At 29.9% G+C, this 20,600-nt stretch overlaps 2 protein-coding genes across 2 annotated transcripts in view; one reads left to right on the top strand and one right to left on the bottom strand.

Moving 5' to 3' along the window:
- Positions 1-281: 281 nt before the first annotated feature.
- Positions 282-4,252, top strand: LOC141343928 (ubiquitin-ribosomal protein eL40 fusion protein). Its single transcript, XM_073848612.1, has 5 exons — positions 282-323; positions 1,673-1,782; positions 3,695-3,781; positions 3,877-3,979; positions 4,091-4,252. The coding sequence occupies exons 2-5, from the start codon at positions 1,680-1,682 to the stop codon at positions 4,182-4,184; spliced, it is 387 nt and encodes a 128-aa protein (XP_073704713.1). The 5' UTR covers positions 282-323; positions 1,673-1,679; the 3' UTR covers positions 4,185-4,252.
- A 9,441-nt stretch (positions 4,253-13,693) lies between these two features.
- Positions 13,694-20,600, bottom strand: part of LOC141343821 (homer protein homolog 3) — a 38,418-nt gene continuing 31,511 nt past the window's right edge. Inside the window, exons 7-13 of the mRNA XM_073848478.1 lie at positions 19,484-19,690; positions 18,595-18,631; positions 18,083-18,287; positions 17,859-18,031; positions 16,624-16,731; positions 16,359-16,439; positions 13,694-13,940 (exon numbers count right to left, since the gene is read on the bottom strand). Of these exons, the coding sequence (XP_073704579.1) occupies positions 13,755-13,940; positions 16,359-16,439; positions 16,624-16,731; positions 17,859-18,031; positions 18,083-18,287; positions 18,595-18,631; positions 19,484-19,690 (997 nt within the window). The 3' untranslated portion in view covers positions 13,694-13,754. The remainder of the gene's footprint in view (positions 13,941-16,358; positions 16,440-16,623; positions 16,732-17,858; positions 18,032-18,082; positions 18,288-18,594; positions 18,632-19,483; positions 19,691-20,600) is intronic.

The raw sequence follows: 20,600 nt of genomic DNA, 5'->3' as shown, positions 1-20,600 counted from the left end.
TATAATCTCAGACACATACTCAATACTCAAATCACTCAAATTCACACAGTACACATTAGGATTATGCATTTATTAAAAAAACAGCACAGCACCTTATTTTAGATACTTTTACTGTGATGCTAATTCACCCACATATTAAAGAAATACAGTGAAAATGTTCATAATGTTTATATGAAAAACCACTTCCGTCACAGCGGCGTGCTGCGGTTCCGCTCCGCTTCTGCAGGCGGCGGTAAAGCCGCTTTAACTCTCATATACACACGATCTTCACGCACGAGAAACGCGTCGTTCTTTTTCCGCCCGGATCAGCAGCAACTGCGAGGGTGAGGATTACCGTCCGCACAAATGTCTAAATTTGACACCTTTTCTCTCTTTATTCTCTCTTATGTTTGTCTGAATGTCTACCTTAGATGTTTATGTTCACGAATGATGCGATTAAAGCTGGTTGTAAGGCGTATTTAGACTCGTTTGGTCGGTTTGAAGATGAATGTGTGGTGATGGAGTGTCATGGCCGCTTCTGCCATGTGTGTCAGAGAAACTCCTGCCAGAATTTACACCAAACATAAAATAAAACGACACAAACCTATAATACATGTATGCTTTTACGTGATATCGCTTACGTTAGTTTGCTAGTTGGATTATTGTGACATTACGGGTGTCTGACGGTGTTTGAGTTGAATAAAACTCATTTATAATGTGTTGTAAAGTCAGAAACTGATTATTAATTGGCGTTTACATATCATTCAGTACAGGACATATGGTGTTTCCATGATGTTTTAAGTTACTACCATGATACATGGCCAAAAATCTTTGATTGACCGTTATTATAGCTAATGCTGATTTATAATTAGTGGCCAAACTGCAGGCCAAAACACAGTTGAGATTTTAGGCTTTTTGGTGTTTAATGAAGTCTTTTTTTCAGACTAGAGAAAAGAAAACACCCAAAAGACACTGTTTAGTGTTTCTTTTATAGCACTTTATCTATTTCTGTCAATAGATTTCAATTACAATCCATATTTTTAAAGGATGTTTTCTCAAAATGAGTTTTTTCTCCTACACTGAGCCATAAATCTCCACTTCAGTAGCACTTACACACACCAAACTTCACTTTTTTTATTCCTGTATATATCCTTAAGGTTTTTACAGAGGGATTTGTTCATATATAATTTGCTTGATTTTATACAACATTTTATTCCTCCGAAAATCTGTCTGTTTTAAGTATTTTCTGAATTATGGAGTGACAATATGAGATATCCAAAATCTCCTCTGTAAACACATTTGACTCTAATATGTCAAAAAAAATTAAACAAGAATTTTGAAACTGACTTTTAGATTTTTGTGCTAGAAATGTATGCAAATTAGTGCATTTTTCATTAACTAATGCCTCATTTGCCTATTTTAGAAAACTAATACAAAAAAAGTTTGCAATTATCAATGTAATCAATCAACTGGCTAAGTAAAGTCATAACTATTAGTTTTTTGTTTTTTTTTACCCTTTTCACCTGCAGTGTCTTGCCTTAATGTATACCATGGTATGTGTCTCTACAGAACGGACATAAGACAGAACTGTTGTGTTTTTGCTTATTTTGGACAGATGCTGATCAGTTAAGTGATGTTTGATGCTGTAAGTGACTGTGAATGATACTGATTATGTCTTTTCTCCATGTGACAGTGGCAAAATGCAGATCTTTGTGAAAACTTTGACTGGTAAGACCATCACCCTCGAGGTCGAGCCCAGCGACACCATCGAGAATGTGAAGGCCAAGATCCAGGACAAGGAGGGTATGTATGAACTTTAGCTGATGGCATTGTGAATGTGCTGTAAAAACAGGGTTTCTGTGGGACTTGAGACATTTTAAGTCGCTCTTCCAAATATCAAGGGCTTAAAAATGTCTTACAGGTGTGGAAAGCCTTAAATTTATTTTGCAAAAAATAAAGTATAATATATACACTACCAGTCAAAAGAAGCCTTTTCTGCTCACCGATCCTGCATTTATTTGATCCAAAGTACAGCAAAAACTGTACATTTTTGAAATATTTTTACTGTTTAAAATAGCTGCTTTTTATTTGAATATATTTTAAAATGTAATTTATTCCTGTGATCAAAGCTGAATTTTCAGCATCATTACTGCCGTCTTCAGTGTCACATGATCCTTCAGAAATCATTCTAATATGCTGATTTGTTTAAGAAACTTTTTTTCTTTTTTATTCTTCTTTAAAAAGGTTGAGAGTACATTTTCAGGTTTCAAGCTCCAAAGATCACCATTTATCGGAAATAATAAGCTTTTGTAACATTCAATTTTTGGAAAATAATTTATAGAAATTAATAGTTACTTAGCAAGGATGCTTTAAATTGATAAAGGGATGATAAAGATGTTAATTATGTTATAAATGTGAGCAAGAAGAGACTTTAATTTTGGCTGGTAATGTATTATGTAGGTCTTTTTTTGGAATGCAAAATTTTGTTCTGTATTTTTATTTTCTAGTACAAAGTATCTTAATGTCCTTACATCAAGATACATTTACTTGAGATGCAAAGTGAAGATGTGAAGTTGTGTTTTCTGAGGAATTGAACAAAATTAATTTTATGCCCAAAACAAATAAGTATCTGTCAATGAGGAATTAAATTATTTTTTTCCTGAGCTTGTTGGCAGATTTTACTATTTTTTTTTTTTTTTTTTTGCTAACTTTATTTTCATTTAATTTTGCTTCTCAAGTATCTCAATCTAAGAATCTCGAAAATTTCACTTGGTCTGATGTGTTATTTAATATTTAATTTCTTTTTTTTATGCAAAAATATATATTATGTATTTTTATTTTGTAGTACAAAATATCTAAACATCCTTAAATCGAGATGCTTTTTTTTTTTTTTTTGCTCACTTAATTTTCATAAATCTCTCGGAAAACAAAATTTAAGTAATTTATCTTAAGTATCTTGATCTAAGAATAATCTCAAATGTCACTTGGTCTGATAAAGGGCTTGAAGTGTTATATTTACCTTCATAAAAGTTAAGTTAAGTTCTGCTAAAATATATATATATATATATATAATTTACTTATTTAATCCAATCTGCAAAAACAGTAAAAGTTTGAAATATTTTTACTATTTAAAATAACTTTTCAATTTGAATATATTTTAAAATGTAATTTATTTCTGTGATTTCAAACCTGAATTTTTAGCTGTACTCCAGTCACATGGTTTTTCAGATATCATTCTAATATTTAGATTTGCTTGGAAAATGTTTAGAAACCTGAAAAATTCTACTCATATGTTTTTTGATGAATAGGAAGTTCAGAAGAACAGCATTTATCTGAAATAGAAATGCAACATTATTAATGTCTTTATCGTCACTTTTGATCAATTTAAAGCATCCTAGCTAAATAAAAGGTCATTTCTATAATAAAAAAATAAAATAAAAAAAGATACTGACTCCAAGCTTTTGAATGATACAAAAGCTGAAGACTGAATAACGATACTGAAAATGTAGCTTTGATCACAGAAATAAATTACATTTTAAAATGTATTCAAATAGAAAAGTTATTTTAAATAGTAAAAATATTTCTAAATTTTACTGTTTTTGCTGTGCTTTTTTTGGATGAGCAGAAGAGGCTTCTTTAATAAACATTAAAACTTTTTTTTTTTTCTTCTCAATTTTGTTCTTTAGATCATAACATGTCTTTATTTTCTCTTCAGGCATCCCACCTGATCAGCAGCGTCTGATTTTCGCTGGCAAACAGTTGGAAGACGGTCGCACACTTTCAGACTACAACATTCAGAAAGGTGTGTAAAAACAAAAGCGCTTTCATGTGCACACCATTTGCTGTGGCTCAGAGCTCCTGTATTTACTTGTATGTTGTCTTTGTTTTTTTTCTCAGAGTCCACCCTCCACCTGGTGCTGCGTCTCAGAGGAGGCATCATCGAGCCGTCTCTCAGACAGCTGGCCCAGAAATACAACTGCGAGAAGATGATCTGCCGCAAGTAAGAGCACACGCTTCGCTATTGAAATCTAGTGATGAACTCATGTAGCTCATGCGTTGATGATGGTTATTGTGTTGAGAATATAATAATAAAGTGCTGTTCTGGTGTCAGGTGTTACGCTCGTCTGCACCCGCGTGCCGTCAACTGCCGCAAGAAGAAGTGCGGACACACCAACAACCTGCGTCCCAAGAAGAAGCTGAAGTAGACTGGAGCATTTGTGTGTTTCAGGAGCTGCAGGAGATTCTTTCTTCAAATAAAATGTTGCTAAAAACACTTGTATTGCACTTTCATGTTTTTTACCTTTATCTCCTGCACCGTAGAGATGCACATTGATTTTCTAACTTTTGTTTTTATATTTCTCTAAGGACATTTTTAAATGGATCCAGTGGATTTCTATGTAATCACTGGTTTGGTTTTGGAAACTTGAGTTTTTTGTTAAAAGGTTTTGAAAAACATTACATTTTGTACATTTAAAACAAACAAAACATGGTGAAATGCTTCTTTGCAGAGGCTGTAAACTTATATTCTAGGCCTGATGTGACTAAATATTGCACAAAGATATCAAATCTAAGTATTAATAATTTTGAAAAAAAAAAAAATGTATATGGTATAAATGTAAATTTAGAATAATACTTAATGTCAGTATTTAGGAAAAAAGTTTTCAACAGTGAATTTTAGTAAATGTGAACTCGAAAAAATTAAAAGCATTTCAGTAAATGTAAACTGTTTCGCAAAAAAATGTTTTCAACAAAGCATTTTGCAAACAGTTTACATTTACTAAAATGCTTTGTTAAAAACATTTCTCTATTTACTAATGCGTTGAATTTTCTTTGCAGTTTATATTAACTTTTTTTTTTTTGCAAATACTTTACATTTAGTAAAATGCTTTGTTGAAAACTTTAAAAAAAATTTGCAAACGTAGTTTACATTTACTAAAATGCACTTACGTTTTTGGCAGTTTACATTTACTAAAATGCTGTGAACTGTTTCCAAAAAGTGTTTTTAACAAAGCATTTTGGTAAATGTAAACTTTGCAAAAAAATTAAAAGCATTTTAGTAAATGTAAATTATGTTTGCAAAAAAAAATTCAAACATTTTAGTAAATGTAAACTTTGCAAAAAAATCAAAAGCATTTTAGTAAATGTAAACTTTGCCAAAAAGTTTAAACCATTTTAGTAAATGTAAACTGTTTGCAAAAAAAAGTGTTTTCAAAACATTTTAGTAAATATAAATTATGTTTGCAAAAAAAAAAAAAAATCAAAGCATTTTAGTAAATGTAAACTTTGCAAAAAAATTAAAAGCATTTTAGTAAATGTAAACTTTGCAAAAAAATTCAAAACATTTTAGTAAATGTAAACTTTGCAAAAAAATTCAAAACATTTTAGTAAATGTAAACTTTGCAAAAAAATTAAAAGCATTTTAGTAAATGTAAACTTTGCCAAAAAGTTTAAACCATTTTAGTAAATGTAAACTATGTTTGCAAAAAAAAGTGTTTTCAAAACATTTTAGTAAATATAAACTGTTTGCAAAAAAAAAAAAAGCATTTTAGTAAATGTAAACTTTGCAAAAAAATTAAAAGCATTTTAGTAAATGTAAATTATGTTTGCAAAAAAAAAAATTCAAAACATTTTAGTAAATGTAAACTTTGCAAAAAAATCAAAAGCATTTTAGTAAATGTAAACTTTGCCAAAAAGTTTAAACCATTTTAGTAAATGTAAACTATGTTTGCAAAAAAAAGTGTTTTCAAAACATTTTAGTAAATATAAATTATGTTTGCAAAAAAAAAAAAAAAATCAAAGCATTTTAGTAAATGTAAACTTTGCAAAAAAATTAAAAGCATTTTAGTAAATGTAAACTTTGCCAAAAAGTTTAAACCATTTTAGTAAATGTAAACTATATTTGCAAAAAAAGTGTTCTCAAACCATTTTGGTAAATGTAAACTATGTTTGCAAAAAATGTTTCAACAAAGAATTTTAGTAAACGAAATCTATGATGCAAAAAATAGTTTTCAACAAAGCATTTCAGTAAATGTAAACTGTTTGCAAAAAAAAGTTTTCAACAAAGCATTTTAGTAAATGTAAACTACGTTTGCAAAAAAAATTCAAAGCATTTTAGTAAATGTAAATAGTTTGCAAGTTTTCAAAGCATTTTAGTAAATGTACTCTATTTTTGCAAAAAATAAAATGTTTTCAACAAAGAATTTTAGTAAATGTAAACTATGTTTGCAAAAAAAAGTGTTTTCAAAACATTTTAGTAAATATAAATTATGTTTGCAAAAAAAAAAAAAAAATCAAAGCATTTTAGTAAATGTAAACTTTGCAAAAAAATTAAAAGCATTTTAGTAAATGTAAACTTTGCCAAAAAGTTTAAACCATTTTAGTAAATGTAAACTATATTTGCAAAAAAAGTGTTCTCAAACCATTTTGGTAAATGTAAACTATGTTTGCAAAAAATGTTTCAACAAAGAATTTTAGTAAACGAAATCTATGATGCAAAAAATAGTTTTCAACAAAGCATTTCAGTAAATGTAAACTGTTTGCAAAAAAAAGTTTTCAACAAAGCATTTTAGTAAATGTAAACTACGTTTGCAAAAAAAATTCAAAGCATTTTAGTAAATGTAAATAGTTTGCAAGTTTTCAAAGCATTTTAGTAAATGTACTCTATTTTTGCAAAAAATAAAATGTTTTCAACAAAGAATTTTAGTAAATGTAAACTATGTAAAAAAAAAAAGTTTTCAAAGCATTTTAGTAAATGTAAACTGTTTGAAAATAAAGTGTTTTCAAAGCATTTTAGTAAATGAAAACCGTTTGAAAAGAAGTTTTCAACATAGCACTTTAGTAAATTAAACTGTTGCAATAAAAGTTTTCAGAACATTTTAGTAAATGAAAACCGTTTGCAAAAAAGTTTTCAAAGCATTTTAGTAAACGTAAACTATGTTGGCAAAAAAACAGTTTGAACAAAGAATTTTAGTAAATGTAAACTGTTGGTTAAAAAAAAAAACAAAAAAAAAACAACAAAGCATTTTAGAAAATGCCCTAAAAAATTTTACGCATTAATTTTGCCAGCATTTATTTATGAATGCATAGAAAAAGTACAAAAAAATCACGTTTTGAACCATGCATTCAGTATTTGTAAACATGCATTTGCATGGACGATAATTCAAGAAATATAATACTTAAAGTTATGCAACTTTAAATCAGTCTAATTTAAAACCACTGCTTTCAGTATTACTTTTCCAGCATGTTTTGAGCACATGTACAGTAAATGCAATAAACCACACAGCTAATTCAATGTAAAACAAATTTATTCAGCAGGTTTCCTTTAAATTCAGAGAATAATGATATATTGTGAGACTTTGCTCCGGAGTTTCCAGCTGATTGCGTTAGCCGGTCGGCACAGTATTACTCTTAATAGTGTAGAATGAAATACTGTCATCATCGTATAATCAGGCGATCAAGAGCTGCAGGAGAAAACTCAGATGCATGTGGAAAAAAAAATAAGGCTCTCACGTCAAAGACATCTGAGCACTTAAAAGCAGAAATGATGATGGCACCTTATGACAAACACATTTGAGTCCTTGAGTTAAAGCTTCAAATCATATCACACATGCTCTTGTTGATTATACAAAGCAGTACACATACTCAAGTACTGCATGAAGAAGAAGAAGAAGAAGAAGAAATATAAAAGTAAACACCTGTTTATTTGACCCTATATATTTATAAAGCACACAAATACAAACGTGGCTTGTGCTGTTCGTGCCGAACCCTGCGGATTGAGAGAACAGATAAAAACAGGCCGTTGGCACTTAAAATACTGCAGTCCGAAGCCACGCGAGCGGCTTTCTTGTGCTATAATAAAGATACCGTAATAATGCAACAACCAAAACACAACAGTACAACCGTTACAGCCTATGACTTAAAGAAATAGTTCAACTAATAATCAACATTAGCTTAAAACTCACTTTAAGGTCATCCGAGATGTAGATGAGTTTGTTTCTTTATCAGATTAGGAGAAAGGTAGCATTGCATCACTTGCTCAACAATGGATGTGAATGGGTGCCGTCAGAATGAGAGTCCAAACAGCTTGATAAAAACATCACAATAATCCACAACACAGTCCATCCGTTAACATCTTCAGAAGACAAAAGCTGAAACAAAACCATCAAGACGTTTTAACCTATATTAATCTTCTTTTTGCAAAGAAAAAAATCTTAAAACTATGAATTGTCCACAGAAAATCCACTAAATAATTAATGTTTTCCAGAAAAAAATTATATATATATATATATATATATATATATATATATATATATATTCTTATTTTTGCATAGAAAAAAATCTTAAAATTATGAATTGTCTACAAAAAAGCCATTAAATAATTAATGTTTTCCAGAAAAAATAAAATAAAATATATATATATATATATATATATATATATATATATATATATATATTCTTATTTTTGCATAGAAAAAAATCTTAAAATTATGAATTGTCTACAAAAAAGCCATTAAATAATTAATGTTTTCCAGAAAAAATAAAATAAAAAAAATAAAAATATATATATATATATATATATTCTTTTTTTTGCATAGAAAAAAATCTTAAAATTATGAATTGTCTACAAAAAAGCCACTAAATAAATAGTGTTTTCCAGCGCAAAAAAATGATATATATATATATATATATATATATTCTTTTTTTTGCATAGAAAAAAATCTTAAAAGTATGCATTGTCCACAAAAAAAAAACACTAAATAAATACTGTTGTGCAGCAAAAAAAAAAATTATATATATATATATATATATTTTTATTTTTTTTTTTGCATAGAAAAAAATCTTAAAAGTATGCATTGTCCACAAAAAAAAAACACTAAATAAATACTGTTGTGCAGCAAAAAAAAAAATTATATATATATATATATTTTTTTTTATTTTTTTTTTGCATAAAAAAAAATCTTAAAAGTATGCATTGTCCACAAAAAAAAAACCACCAAATAAATACTGTTGTGCAGCAAAAAAAAAAAAATTATATATATATATATTTTTTTTTGCATAGAAAAAAATCTTAAAATTATGAATTGGCCACAAAAAACACTAAATAAATAAATAAATAAAACCATTTTAACATAAAATATTTAGTAATGTTTTAATAACTAAATTATTAAAAATTAAAATAATGTAAAATAACAATTGTAATGTACATACAAAAAATATTTTTTATTTCGGCAAAAAATAGCAAAAAAAAAGTATAGTTTTGATTTTTGATTTTTATTTTTTTAGCTGTTTGGACTCTCATTCTGACGGCACCCATTCACTCCAGCGGATCCATCGGTGAGCAAGTGATGCAATGCTACATTTCTCCAAATCTGATGAAGAAACAAACTCATCTACATCTTGGATGTCCTGAAGGGTGAGCACATTTTCAGCAAATCTTCATTTTGGTCAAACTCTTCCTTTAATCAAATTAAAGTCTGAAGCCTTAGAGCTGCACAAAGCAACTAGACTAAATGCATTCAAGCACATTCATGAATCCATTCCTCAATGAAGAACTACAGCTATTCCTAAAGTATAAATTCCCTCGTGACTTCAAGGGATCTTAAAGTTCTATAATAACAGAATTGTTTATTCCTACCTACTCGTATATTTCTGCCAGTGCAGCTACTATTTAATGCTGTATATCAGTGCTGTCGTCTAATCTAACACAGAGAGGCGTTTGGCGCCACATTCAAGCTGGTCTTTGGTTTCCACTCACGCCCAGCTCAGATTCAGCACAAAAACTCATTCATGACTATCGAAACGGTAAACATCATTTTCTCTCCCACAAGTTTGGCGTTTGAGCCAAAGGTCTTTGCTACAAATTTGTTTTGGTTTCGAACTAAATCACACATAATATTTCTTAAATACTTATGATTCAATTAGATTTTGATTCATTTCCAAACTGATTCATTTTTTTAACCTAATGTTTTAAAGTGTTTGTAAAAATTGATTTGATTTTTACATAACAGTTATTCATGTTTAAGTTTAATGTTACAGAACTGTGTGAGTTATTAAATTATTTGAATTTTTTTATAAATAATTTATTTTTAAATTATTAAAATATTAATTTGTTATTATAACTACATAACATTTATAATTTAAATAATTTAAAATAAATGTAGATGAAAAAATCCAAAAAAGAAAAAGTAATAAAATTAATTGACTATGATCTAACAGCCCTTCATGCTGAAGTTAAATGTTACAGAAATATGACAATTAAATAAGAAAAAATAAATAAATAAAATAAAAATGGAGCTGAAGTTGAATGCTACAGAATTGTGACAATTTTTAAGCCAAATTAAAATATTATTTTTTTTAACTACAAATAACATTTATAATTAAATAATAATTTTAAATAATAATAAAAAAATGTAAACAAATAAAATAAAAAATAAAAATGGAGCTGAAGCTGAATGTTACAGAAATGTGATTATTTTAAGCCAAATTAAAATAATATTAACTATATAAGAATATTTATAATTAAATTATAATTTTAAATAATAATAAAAAGTAAATAAAGTTGAAGCTGAAGTTGAATGTTACGGAAATGTGATAATTTTTTAAGTCAAATCAAAATAATATTATTAAAATGTTATTCTTTTAGCTATATAATAATATTTATAATTAAATAATAATTTAAAATAATAATTGAAATTGATAAAATAAAATAAAATAAAGAGCTGACGTTGAATGTTACAGAAATATGTGACAAGTATTAAGCCAAATTAAAATACTATTAAAATATTATTTATAATTAAAATAATAAAATCAAATGTAGATGAAAAATGCAAAAAAAAAAAAAAAAAAATCAGTGTTCATAAATTAATTTGACTGACATTAGTTAAATGTTTTTTTATTTATTTTTTATTATTTATTTATTATTATTTTTAAGCTAAATTAAAATATTATTATTTTAACTATATAATAATATTTATAATTAAATAATTGAAAATAATAACTGAAATAGATGTGAAAAATCTAATAAATAACAAATGGAGCTGAAGTTGAATGTTACAGAAATATGTAACAATTTTTACGTTAAAATAATATTAAAATATTATTATTTTAACTATATAATATTTAAAATCAAATAATAATTTAAAATAATACTTGAAATAGATGTTAAAATAAAATAAAAATGGAGCAGAAGTTGAATGTTACAGAAATATGTGACAATTTTTAAGCCAAATTAAAATAACACTATTAAAATATAAATATTATTCTATAGTTAAAATAATATATTAATAGTAGTATTGTAATTTGGCTTGAAAAAATTCACATATTTTTGTAATATTCAACTTTAGATCAATTTTTATTTTACTTTATTTTTACATCTATTTCAATTAAATTTCAAATTATTATTTAATTATACATATTATTCTATAGCTAAAATAATAATAATTAAATAATAATTTAAAATTATAATTGATGGATGTAAAAATAAAAACCAAATAAAAAATAAAATAAAATAAAAATAAAATAAAAATCTCTCTATGCAAATGTTTTTAACCAAATATTTTAAAGGTTCATAAAAAATGTAATTGACTTTTGTTACAGCCATACATGCTAAATCTGAATGTTACAAAAATGTGTGAATTTCTAAGATGAATTATTTTTAAAATGGCATTAAATTAAAATAATAATTAAAAAAAAAATTAAATGTAGATGTAAAAAAAAAAAAAATCTCTACACAGCTGTGAAACTTTCGAAATAACATATTGCACTAATACTTTAAATTCAAATTTCAATTAAATATATATTTTTGTAAATTACTTCAGAATTATTTGAGAAAGAATTGTGATGCATTTGTGAATCAATTTTTATCCAGCCCTATTGTTCACTTAGCATGGTAAAAAGAAAATAATAATAATAATAATAATAATTTAAAATAATAATTGAAATAAAATAAAATAAAAATGGAGCTGAAGTTGAATGTTACAGAAATATGTGAACATTTTAAAGCCAAATTAAAATAATAAAATATTATTATTTAACTATAAATAATATTTAAAATTAAATAATAATTAAAAATAAATGTAAAAATAAAATAAAATAACAAAATAAAAATCGAGCTGAAGTTGATTGTTACAGAAACATGACAATTTTTAAGCCAAATTAAAATAATACTATTCAAATATAAATATTATTCTATAGATAAAATAATAATATTTTAATTTTAAATTATTATTTAATTATACATATGTTTCTATAGTTAAAACAATAACAATTTAATAATTTAAAATTATTATTGACAAATGTAAAAAAAATAAAAAAAAATAAAATAAAAATGAAAAAAGTGGTTTCTCTTTATGCAAATGTTTTTAACCAAATATTTTAAAGGTTCATAAAAAAATTAATTTACTTTTGTTACAGCCATTCATGCCAAATCTGAACTTTACAGAAATGTGTGAATTTCTAAGATGAATTATTATTAAAATGGCATTAAATTAAAATAATAATTAAAAAATAATTTAATGTAGATGTAAACAAAAAAAAATCTCTACACTAGAGTAAATAACATATTGCACTAGGCTAATACTTTAAATGAAAATTTCAATTATAAATATATTTTTGTAAATTACTTCAGAATTATTTGAGAAAGAATTGTGATGCATTTGTGAATCGATTTTTATCCAGCCCTATTGTTCACTTAGCATGGTAAAAAGAAAGTAATAATAATAATAATAATAATTTAAAATAATAATTGAAATAAAATAAAATAAAAATGGAGCTGAAGTTGAATGTTACAGAAATATGTAACATTTTTAAGCCAAATTAAAATAATAAAATATTATCATTTTAACTATAAATAATATTTAAAATTAAATAATAATTAAAAATAAATGTAAAAATAAAATAAAATAACAAAATAAAAATCAAGCTGAAGTTGATTGTTACAGAAACATGACAATTTTTAAGCCAAATTAAAATAATACTATTCAAATATAAATATTATTCTATAGATAAAATAATAATATTTTAATTTTAAATTATTATTTAATTATACATATTTTTCTATAGTTAAAACAATAACAATTAAATAATTTAAAATGTAAAAAATAAAATAAAATAAAATAAAAATGAAAAAAGTGGTTTCTCTCTATGCAAATGTTTTTAACCAAATATTTTAAAGGTTCGTAAAAAATTTAATTGACTTTTGTTACAGCCATACATCCTAAATCTGAATGTTACAAAAATGTGTGAATTTTTAAGGTGAATTATTATTAAAATGGCATTAAATTAAAATAGTAATTAAAAAAATTAAACGTAGATGTAAAAAATATAAACAAATCTCTACACAGTCGTGAATCTTGTGTAAATACTGTTTTGCACTCAACTCATACTTTAAAATAAAATTTCAATTATATATATATATATTTATAATATATATTTTTTGTAAATCACTTCAGAATTATTTGAGAAAAGATTGTGATGCATTTGTGAATAAATTTTTTTCCAGCCCTATTGTTCACTCAGCATGATTAAAATAAAATAAAATAAAAATAATGATTCTTATGATCCTGAAAAAGACGTCCCACAGCACTAGTGTTTCTGACAAAGAGCGTATCAAAAATAAACATCCCCTCGTGCGTTTACTGTACCGTAACAGTGCGGTTCATGATCTACCGGCGTAACATCCTGGTCACTGAAGTTATTGCTAGACTGGAACAGAAACAGCTTTTCAGTGCAACTTGAAGTTGAAAGAAAAGAAAGCAGGGAGAGCGAGCAGACTGACATTATTTACTGATCAGCTTGACCAGACTCTGCCGGAGGTCGTTGAGGTCGAAGATCTTGACGTCGAGGATCTGAATGACTCTCTGCACCTCGTTCTCGGCCCGTTCGCGATCCTCCAGCGCCGACGCCAGGTTCTGCTCGGCGTTCTGCACGCGGCGCTCCAGATCCACGTTACGCATCTCCAGCTCCTGAAAAACACATTCACAGGCAAATCACATGAAGTGTGTGGTCAGTAATTAAGCCCAGTAGAAATAGTTAGAAAATGTCTTCAAATCAAACACACATGCTCTCGTTGTCCAGAATACAAAGCAGTCACATACTGACGGTACTGCGTGAAGAAAGAATATCACATTAAAATCAAACTTTAACCTTAACCTGTAAAGTGTTCAGAACATGTACTTGACTTCTAGAAATGTGTTAACACTTATTAATAATTAACAATAATTTACCTTAAGATTAATTTCATGTAAATGCAGAAAATACACAATCAACGCTGTTCTAATCTACTATTTTAAAGTGTTTGTAAAAATGTATTTTTACTTTTACATAGCAGCTATTCACACTAAGTTGAATGCTGTAGATGGTGTTTTTAAGATCATTTAAAACATTTGGTTAAAAGCATTGCATAGAGATAGACCACTTTTTCCATTTTTATTTTATACATCTATGTCAATTATCATTTTAAATTATTATTAAATTCTAAATATACTAGATAATTTGGCTTAAAATTGTCATATATTTTTGTAACGTTCAACTTCAGCTCCATTTTTTTGTAATTTTATTTTATTTTCACATCTATTTTAATTATTATTCAATTATAAATATTAATCTATAGTTTTAATTTTGCTTAAAAGTGGTCACATTTCTGTAACATTCAACTTCAGATCAGTTTTTATTTTATTTTATTTTCACATCTATTTGAATTATTATTTTAAATTATTATTTAAGTATAAATATTATTCTATAGTTAAAATAATACATTTTAATATTTTAATTTGGCTTAAAAATGGTCACATATTTCTGTAACATTCAACATCAGCTCCATTTTTTGTAATTTAATTTTATTTTCACATCTATTTTAATTATTATTCAATTATTATTCAGTTATAAATATTAATTTATAGTTAAAATAATATTTTAATTTGGCTTAAAAGTGGTCACATATTTCTGTAACATTCAACTTCAGCTCAGTTTTTTAATTATACATATTATTATATAGTTGAAATGATAATATTTTTATTTTACTTTATTTTTTACATATATTTCAGTTATAATTTAAAATTATTATTTAATTTCCATATATTATTATATAGTTAAAATAATAACATGTTAATAATATTATTTTAACTTGGCTTAAAAATTGCGACATATTTCTGTAACATTCAACTTCAGCTCCATTTTACTGTTATTTTATTTTTACATCTATTTCAATTATTATTTTAAAATATTATTTAGTTATAAATATCATTTTAATTATTTGTTTTAATAATATTATTTTAATTTGGCTTAAATATCACATTTCTGCAACATTCAACTTGAGCTCAATTTTTTAATTTATTTTTTACAGCTATTTCAATTAATATTTTCAGTTATTATTTAATTATACATATTATACAGTTCAAATAATATTTTAACTGCCACATATTTCTGTAACATTTAACTTCAGCTCAAGTTTTATTTTACTTTATTTTTTACATCTATTTCAATTATTATTTTAAATTAATAATTATAAATAGTATTATATAGTTCAAAAAAATTTTTTAATTTGGCTTAAAAATAATAATTTATTGCAAATGCAAAAAAGTGCATTTTTTAAATGCTATTATTTATTTTTAACATTTTCACTACTAATTTTAAACACTACTTTTGAAGTGTTAAAAACAGCCAATTTATGCTTCAGTTGAGTGTTTCAGAGATGTGACAATTTTTAAGCTAAATTATTATTATAATCAAATACAATATTATATATTAAAATATATAATATTATATTATATCAAATAATAATTATTATTATTATTTATTAATATTAAAAATATAATTTAAAAATAAATAAATAAGAATGTAAACAAAATTAATGTAAATGTAAAAAATTTTCAATGTTTAAACTCTAACATTTTTAAGCTAAATTAATATTGTTAAAATACAATCATTTGTACAAATTTAATTGAAATCGTATTAAATCATTACTTTAATTATATAATATTTATAATTACAATAATATGTAATATTGTGAATCTTGTGTAAATAACTTGCATTTTTTAAACTCTCATTTTTTTGTAAATCAATCCAAAATCATTTGAGAAAGGATTGTGATGCACAATTATTATTAAAATTTAATAAAACCTTTCCATTATATATACAAATAAAAATAATAATAATAATATTTATTATTATTATTTATTAATGTAAAATATAATTAAAAATAAATAATAAAGTCAAATAATTTAATGTAATAAAGTTTTGATTCCCTGAGTAATTACATTTATAACATTTCTGTGATGCATTAAATTAAACTAGTAATACCTGACAATGCTTAACTAGTAATATTTACAAAATGTGTCTTTGTTTTGTTTTATTGACATGTTTTATTAATGTAAAGCATGCACCTGTAGTCTGTGAATGGCTTCTTCTCTGTCCTGCTCCAGCTCATGGAAGTTGGACTTCTTACTCTGGAGAATACGGATCTCCTGAAACGCACAGAGATGCAATAATGTGCAGAAATATATAATACAGTGAGGATTTGCAGGAGTTTGAGGAGATGATTGCAGCAACTGGACTAGTGACTTTCAGTAAGTGCATCTGTAGGTCACCGGACTCTCCCTTTGTCAGACAGACAGACAGACTTATGTATATGTATATATTGGCTCTCACCTCGTCTTTCGCCTTCAGCAGGTTCTCCAGCTCCTCCAGGGATTGAGTGAGCTCATCTTTCAGCATGTCGCTGGGTCCCTGACCGCCGTGAGCCTCCAGATCCGCCACCTACAAACAAAAATCATCTGTCAGAGCCATCATTAACATGCATGATGTGTGCAATTAACACAGTGTGCTCAGATACATGTGGCATGTGCAAAAGTACATAAAAAGTCCTTAAAGCCCAACTGACTTCATTAATATTATCATGAACTGCTATCTTGAGGCTCCTCATGACAAATTCCAAAATGATTATTCAATTTTATCTAATATTTGAATGTGTTTGTAAAGATTTATTAGATTTTTTATGATTCGATTTTTTGTAACTTACATTACAGTTTGAATGAGATGTTACAGAAATGCATTTTTAAATAATAATAAGAAGAAGAAATAAATAAAATGTCATTTTTATAAAAATATATTTGCCCTCTATATAATATTCATTCATGGTGAAGATGTTCTAGAAATGCATTTTTAAGCTAAATTATTATTATTTTTAATTACATTAGTAATAATTAAATTAATAATTCAATTCTTATTAAACACTTTAATAAAAAAATATATTTGATTTTTGAAATTGGATTAAATTGAATTACACTTAAATAACAGTTCCCCTTCAGTCGTTTCACTACAACGTTACATATGGGAACTCGCTTGAGAGTCCAATCAAGGCCAATGAAAATTGGCGAGTGGCATTTGCATGCCAAGCCACGCCCCGTACGTACAGGTATATAAGATGGCGGCATGCAGCCAGTCATTCAGACTTTTGCTTCGGAGCCGTTCTCTCTGCCCGAGCCTACAACATAAAAAATAAAATAAAAATTGCAACGTTCCTGCTGCTCTTCCCCGCTGGTGTGCTGCCATCTAAAAGAGCTTTCTAAAAGAGTGTTTTGGCAACCGCCAGTGGGATCCTATGGGCGGCCTTTTTCACGGCCAGAAAAGCCTCCTGCTCTCCAGCGAGTGAGCCCCTCTGAGTGCACAGTGGTGCCGCGGTTCCTCCCTGGGCAGACCGGGACTAAAAGAGTGATTTCTCACGGCTGTGAAAAACGTTCTATTCAGAATGGTTTTCCGGCCGTGCGCTCCTGTGTGTGGCAGTTTCCTCACCTCTCAAGACGGCCATGAACACTGCCTTACATGTCTGGGCCGAGAGCATGCTGAGGCAGCGTTCACAGATGGTTCGTGCGTTCATTGCGAACGCATGACCATGGCTTCGCTGAAGTACCGCCATTCTTTTGCAAGACGGCTCCCCTCGGCGGCCCGCGGCAGGTCGTTAAGCCGTCAATGCTTTTCGGCCGTGTGGCGAGACACGAGGGGGACCTACGGGTCACTGTACAGAACGTGCCGTTGGCAACCCCTGCCCTGCGACCTTCTGTACCTCAGCGCAGTCCCGTGGAGCTTCCAGAGCAGTAGGTTTCCCCACCAGCCGGGCTGAGCGTCTCCTTTGGCACTCCAGCAGAGGAGGAGATGTCTGTTGCAGCATCAGAGAGTGAGGTGGACGCCGAACTCTCGGCTATGCTCCTCCGAGCCGCCAGGGGGATCAGTCTGGAGGTACCCCAAGTGTCTTCGGCTGATCCTTCTAGGCTGGATGACTGGTTCCTGGGGAGGGCTCCTCCCCCGATTCCATTCTTCCCGGAGGTGCACGAAGAGCTGGTTAAAACATGGCGGGCGCCTTTTTCATCTCGCCCGCGCCCCAGCTCCTCTCCCCTCGCCACCCTCGATGGTGGGGTGGTTGCGGTGCACCTTTGCCCGCGTGGCGCTGCCACCTGGCGGGACCGACCGCATCTCCCGTCCCGGGCGTGTGAGTGCTCGTCCGCCCTTGCGGGCCGCGTTTATCACGCCGCTGGACAGGCTGCCTCGGCCTTGCATGCTATGGCCATTTTACAGGTCTATCAGGCCCAGGCCTTAAAACAGCTGCAAGAGCGTGGTCCTGACCAAGACCTGATGCAGGAACTCGGCCACCGACTTCGCTCTACGGGCGACAAAGGTCACGGTGTGGTCTCTTGGTCAGGTGATGTCCATGGCCGTGGTCCAGGAGCGACACCTATTGGTGCTTTTCCACTACACAGTACCAGCTCGCCTCGGCTCGGCTCTGTTTGGTTTTCCACTGTAAATTGTACCTATACCTCCACAATAGTACCTGGACCAACGCTGCAAGAAACTGCCGTGATGTAATCTTCTACGCGACACACACCCGCTGTCTGCACCTCCTCGTTTGACCACGGCGTATTCTTCCGAGTTGCCATAATATATAATGGATTGGATATGTCACGCAATCTCTGGCCAAACGTTTTAAAAATGACGGGGTTATTCTGGATACTATTGCTGGCGCGTGCAATGACGACGCAGTGAATAGTGACGTTTCTTTCTGACCAATCAGCAGTCTGCTGTGTTTTCACGTCACATTTAGTATCGCCTCAGCTCGCTTGGAACCTCGCCGGAGGTGGTACGAAAAAAAGTACCTGGAAGCCGGTACAGGTACAACTTTTACACAGTGGAAAACCAAACAGAGCCGAGTCGAGGCGAGCCGAGGCGAGCTGAGGCGAGCTGGTACTGTGTAGTGGAAAAGCGCCATTTGGCTCAATCTGGCGCAGATGGCAGACGCCGACAAAGCTCGCTTTCTCAACGCTCTCCCAGAGTGGCCTATTCGGTGACAGTGTCGAGGACTTCACCCAGCAGTTCTCAGCAGTCCAGAAGCAGATGGAGGCCATCAAACATATCCTGCCCCGCCGCGAAGCTTCCATCCCGCCGTCGGTGGCCCGCCTCTGTCTGCTCGTCGCCGAGGGCGCCCCCCTGCCCCCAAAAACATCTACAGCTCCCTCACCTGCTGAGGTCCATGAAGCCAGGCTGGCAGCCCAGCGCAGAGCTGGCCGCAGGTGAGTGGCGCCGCCCGTGCCTCAGGGACTGGCCAAGAATACTCGCAAGAAAGCTGCGAAACGTCCCTGACGCGGGTAACCCAGAGGTGATGGAGAATGCTCTTCGGGGGACGATGACATCCACGTCCACACTCCCGGTGGAGGGCCGGGAGCTGCTGTGTACTCAAATATCTTTCTCACAGAAAGAGCTATTTCCTCACCTCTGGGGCCTCTACCCCGAGTTCCCCTTTCGAGCAGCACTTCCACTCCTCGGAACCGGACTCGGAGCCTGATTTCGCCAGCGCGGGAACCAGGGAAGAAGGTAAGCGCCGCTTATGGCAGTCAGACTTTTCCCCCTTCTGGGATCAGTCCTCTTCCCCTTCCCCACCCAGGCTGCCCCACCGCGGTCACGTCGGTCAACGTTCCCTTGATACCACTGGCGAACCGGTTGGGGACCTGGCTTCGCTTCCCAATCCTTCGCGGTGGTTGATACGGACGGTACGTCTCGGCTATGCGAATCAGTTCGCCAGGCGTCCGCCCAGGTACAGAGGCGTCCTCTTCACTTCTGTCCATTCGGACACGCATTAGATGTTGAAAAAGCAAAAATATTTGTAAATACTGAACTTTGACTTTCAGATAACAGCCATTCATGCTAAAACGAGATGTTACAGAAATGCATTTTTAAGCTTTATTATTATTTTTAATAAATACTTTTTAATAAAAAATATTAATAAAATAACAAACAAAAAAAAGTTTATAATAATACATATATATATATATATATATATATATATATATAAAATATTCTTTTATTAGATGAAATTTAAATTAGATGTAAAAAAGAAAAAAGAAAAAATATTATAAATATATATTTGTATCTCTGAATTTCACATAACAGTCAACACAGCCAAAAAAAAAAAAAATTCATCTTTTTGGGCATTTTGTCAGCATTAAATTATTTTAATAATAATATTTATTTTGCCATCTTAACCATGCACAATTTAAATTAGATTTTAAATTAAATGTTTATAAAATATATATATTTGACTTTCACATCACAGCCATTCATGCTTAAGTGAGATGTTA

This window comes from Garra rufa, chromosome 10, assembly GCF_049309525.1.
Source record: "Garra rufa chromosome 10, GarRuf1.0, whole genome shotgun sequence".
Taxonomy (NCBI): Eukaryota; Metazoa; Chordata; class Actinopteri; order Cypriniformes; family Cyprinidae; genus Garra; species Garra rufa.
This window is presented reverse-complemented; position numbering and strand designations above follow the sequence as displayed.

Bases quoted from the DNA above. Each gene is read 5' to 3' on its own strand.
- LOC141343928 (XM_073848612.1), top strand. From the start codon at position 1,680: ATGCAGATCTTTGTGAAAACTTTGACTGGTAAGACCATCACCCTCGAG. The intron at 1,783-3,694 runs GTATGTATGAAC...TTTTCTCTTCAG, and splicing joins CAAGATCCAGGACAAGGAGG to GCATCCCACCTGATCAGCAG. The intron at 3,980-4,090 runs GTAAGAGCACAC...TTCTGGTGTCAG, and splicing joins GAGAAGATGATCTGCCGCAA to GTGTTACGCTCGTCTGCACC.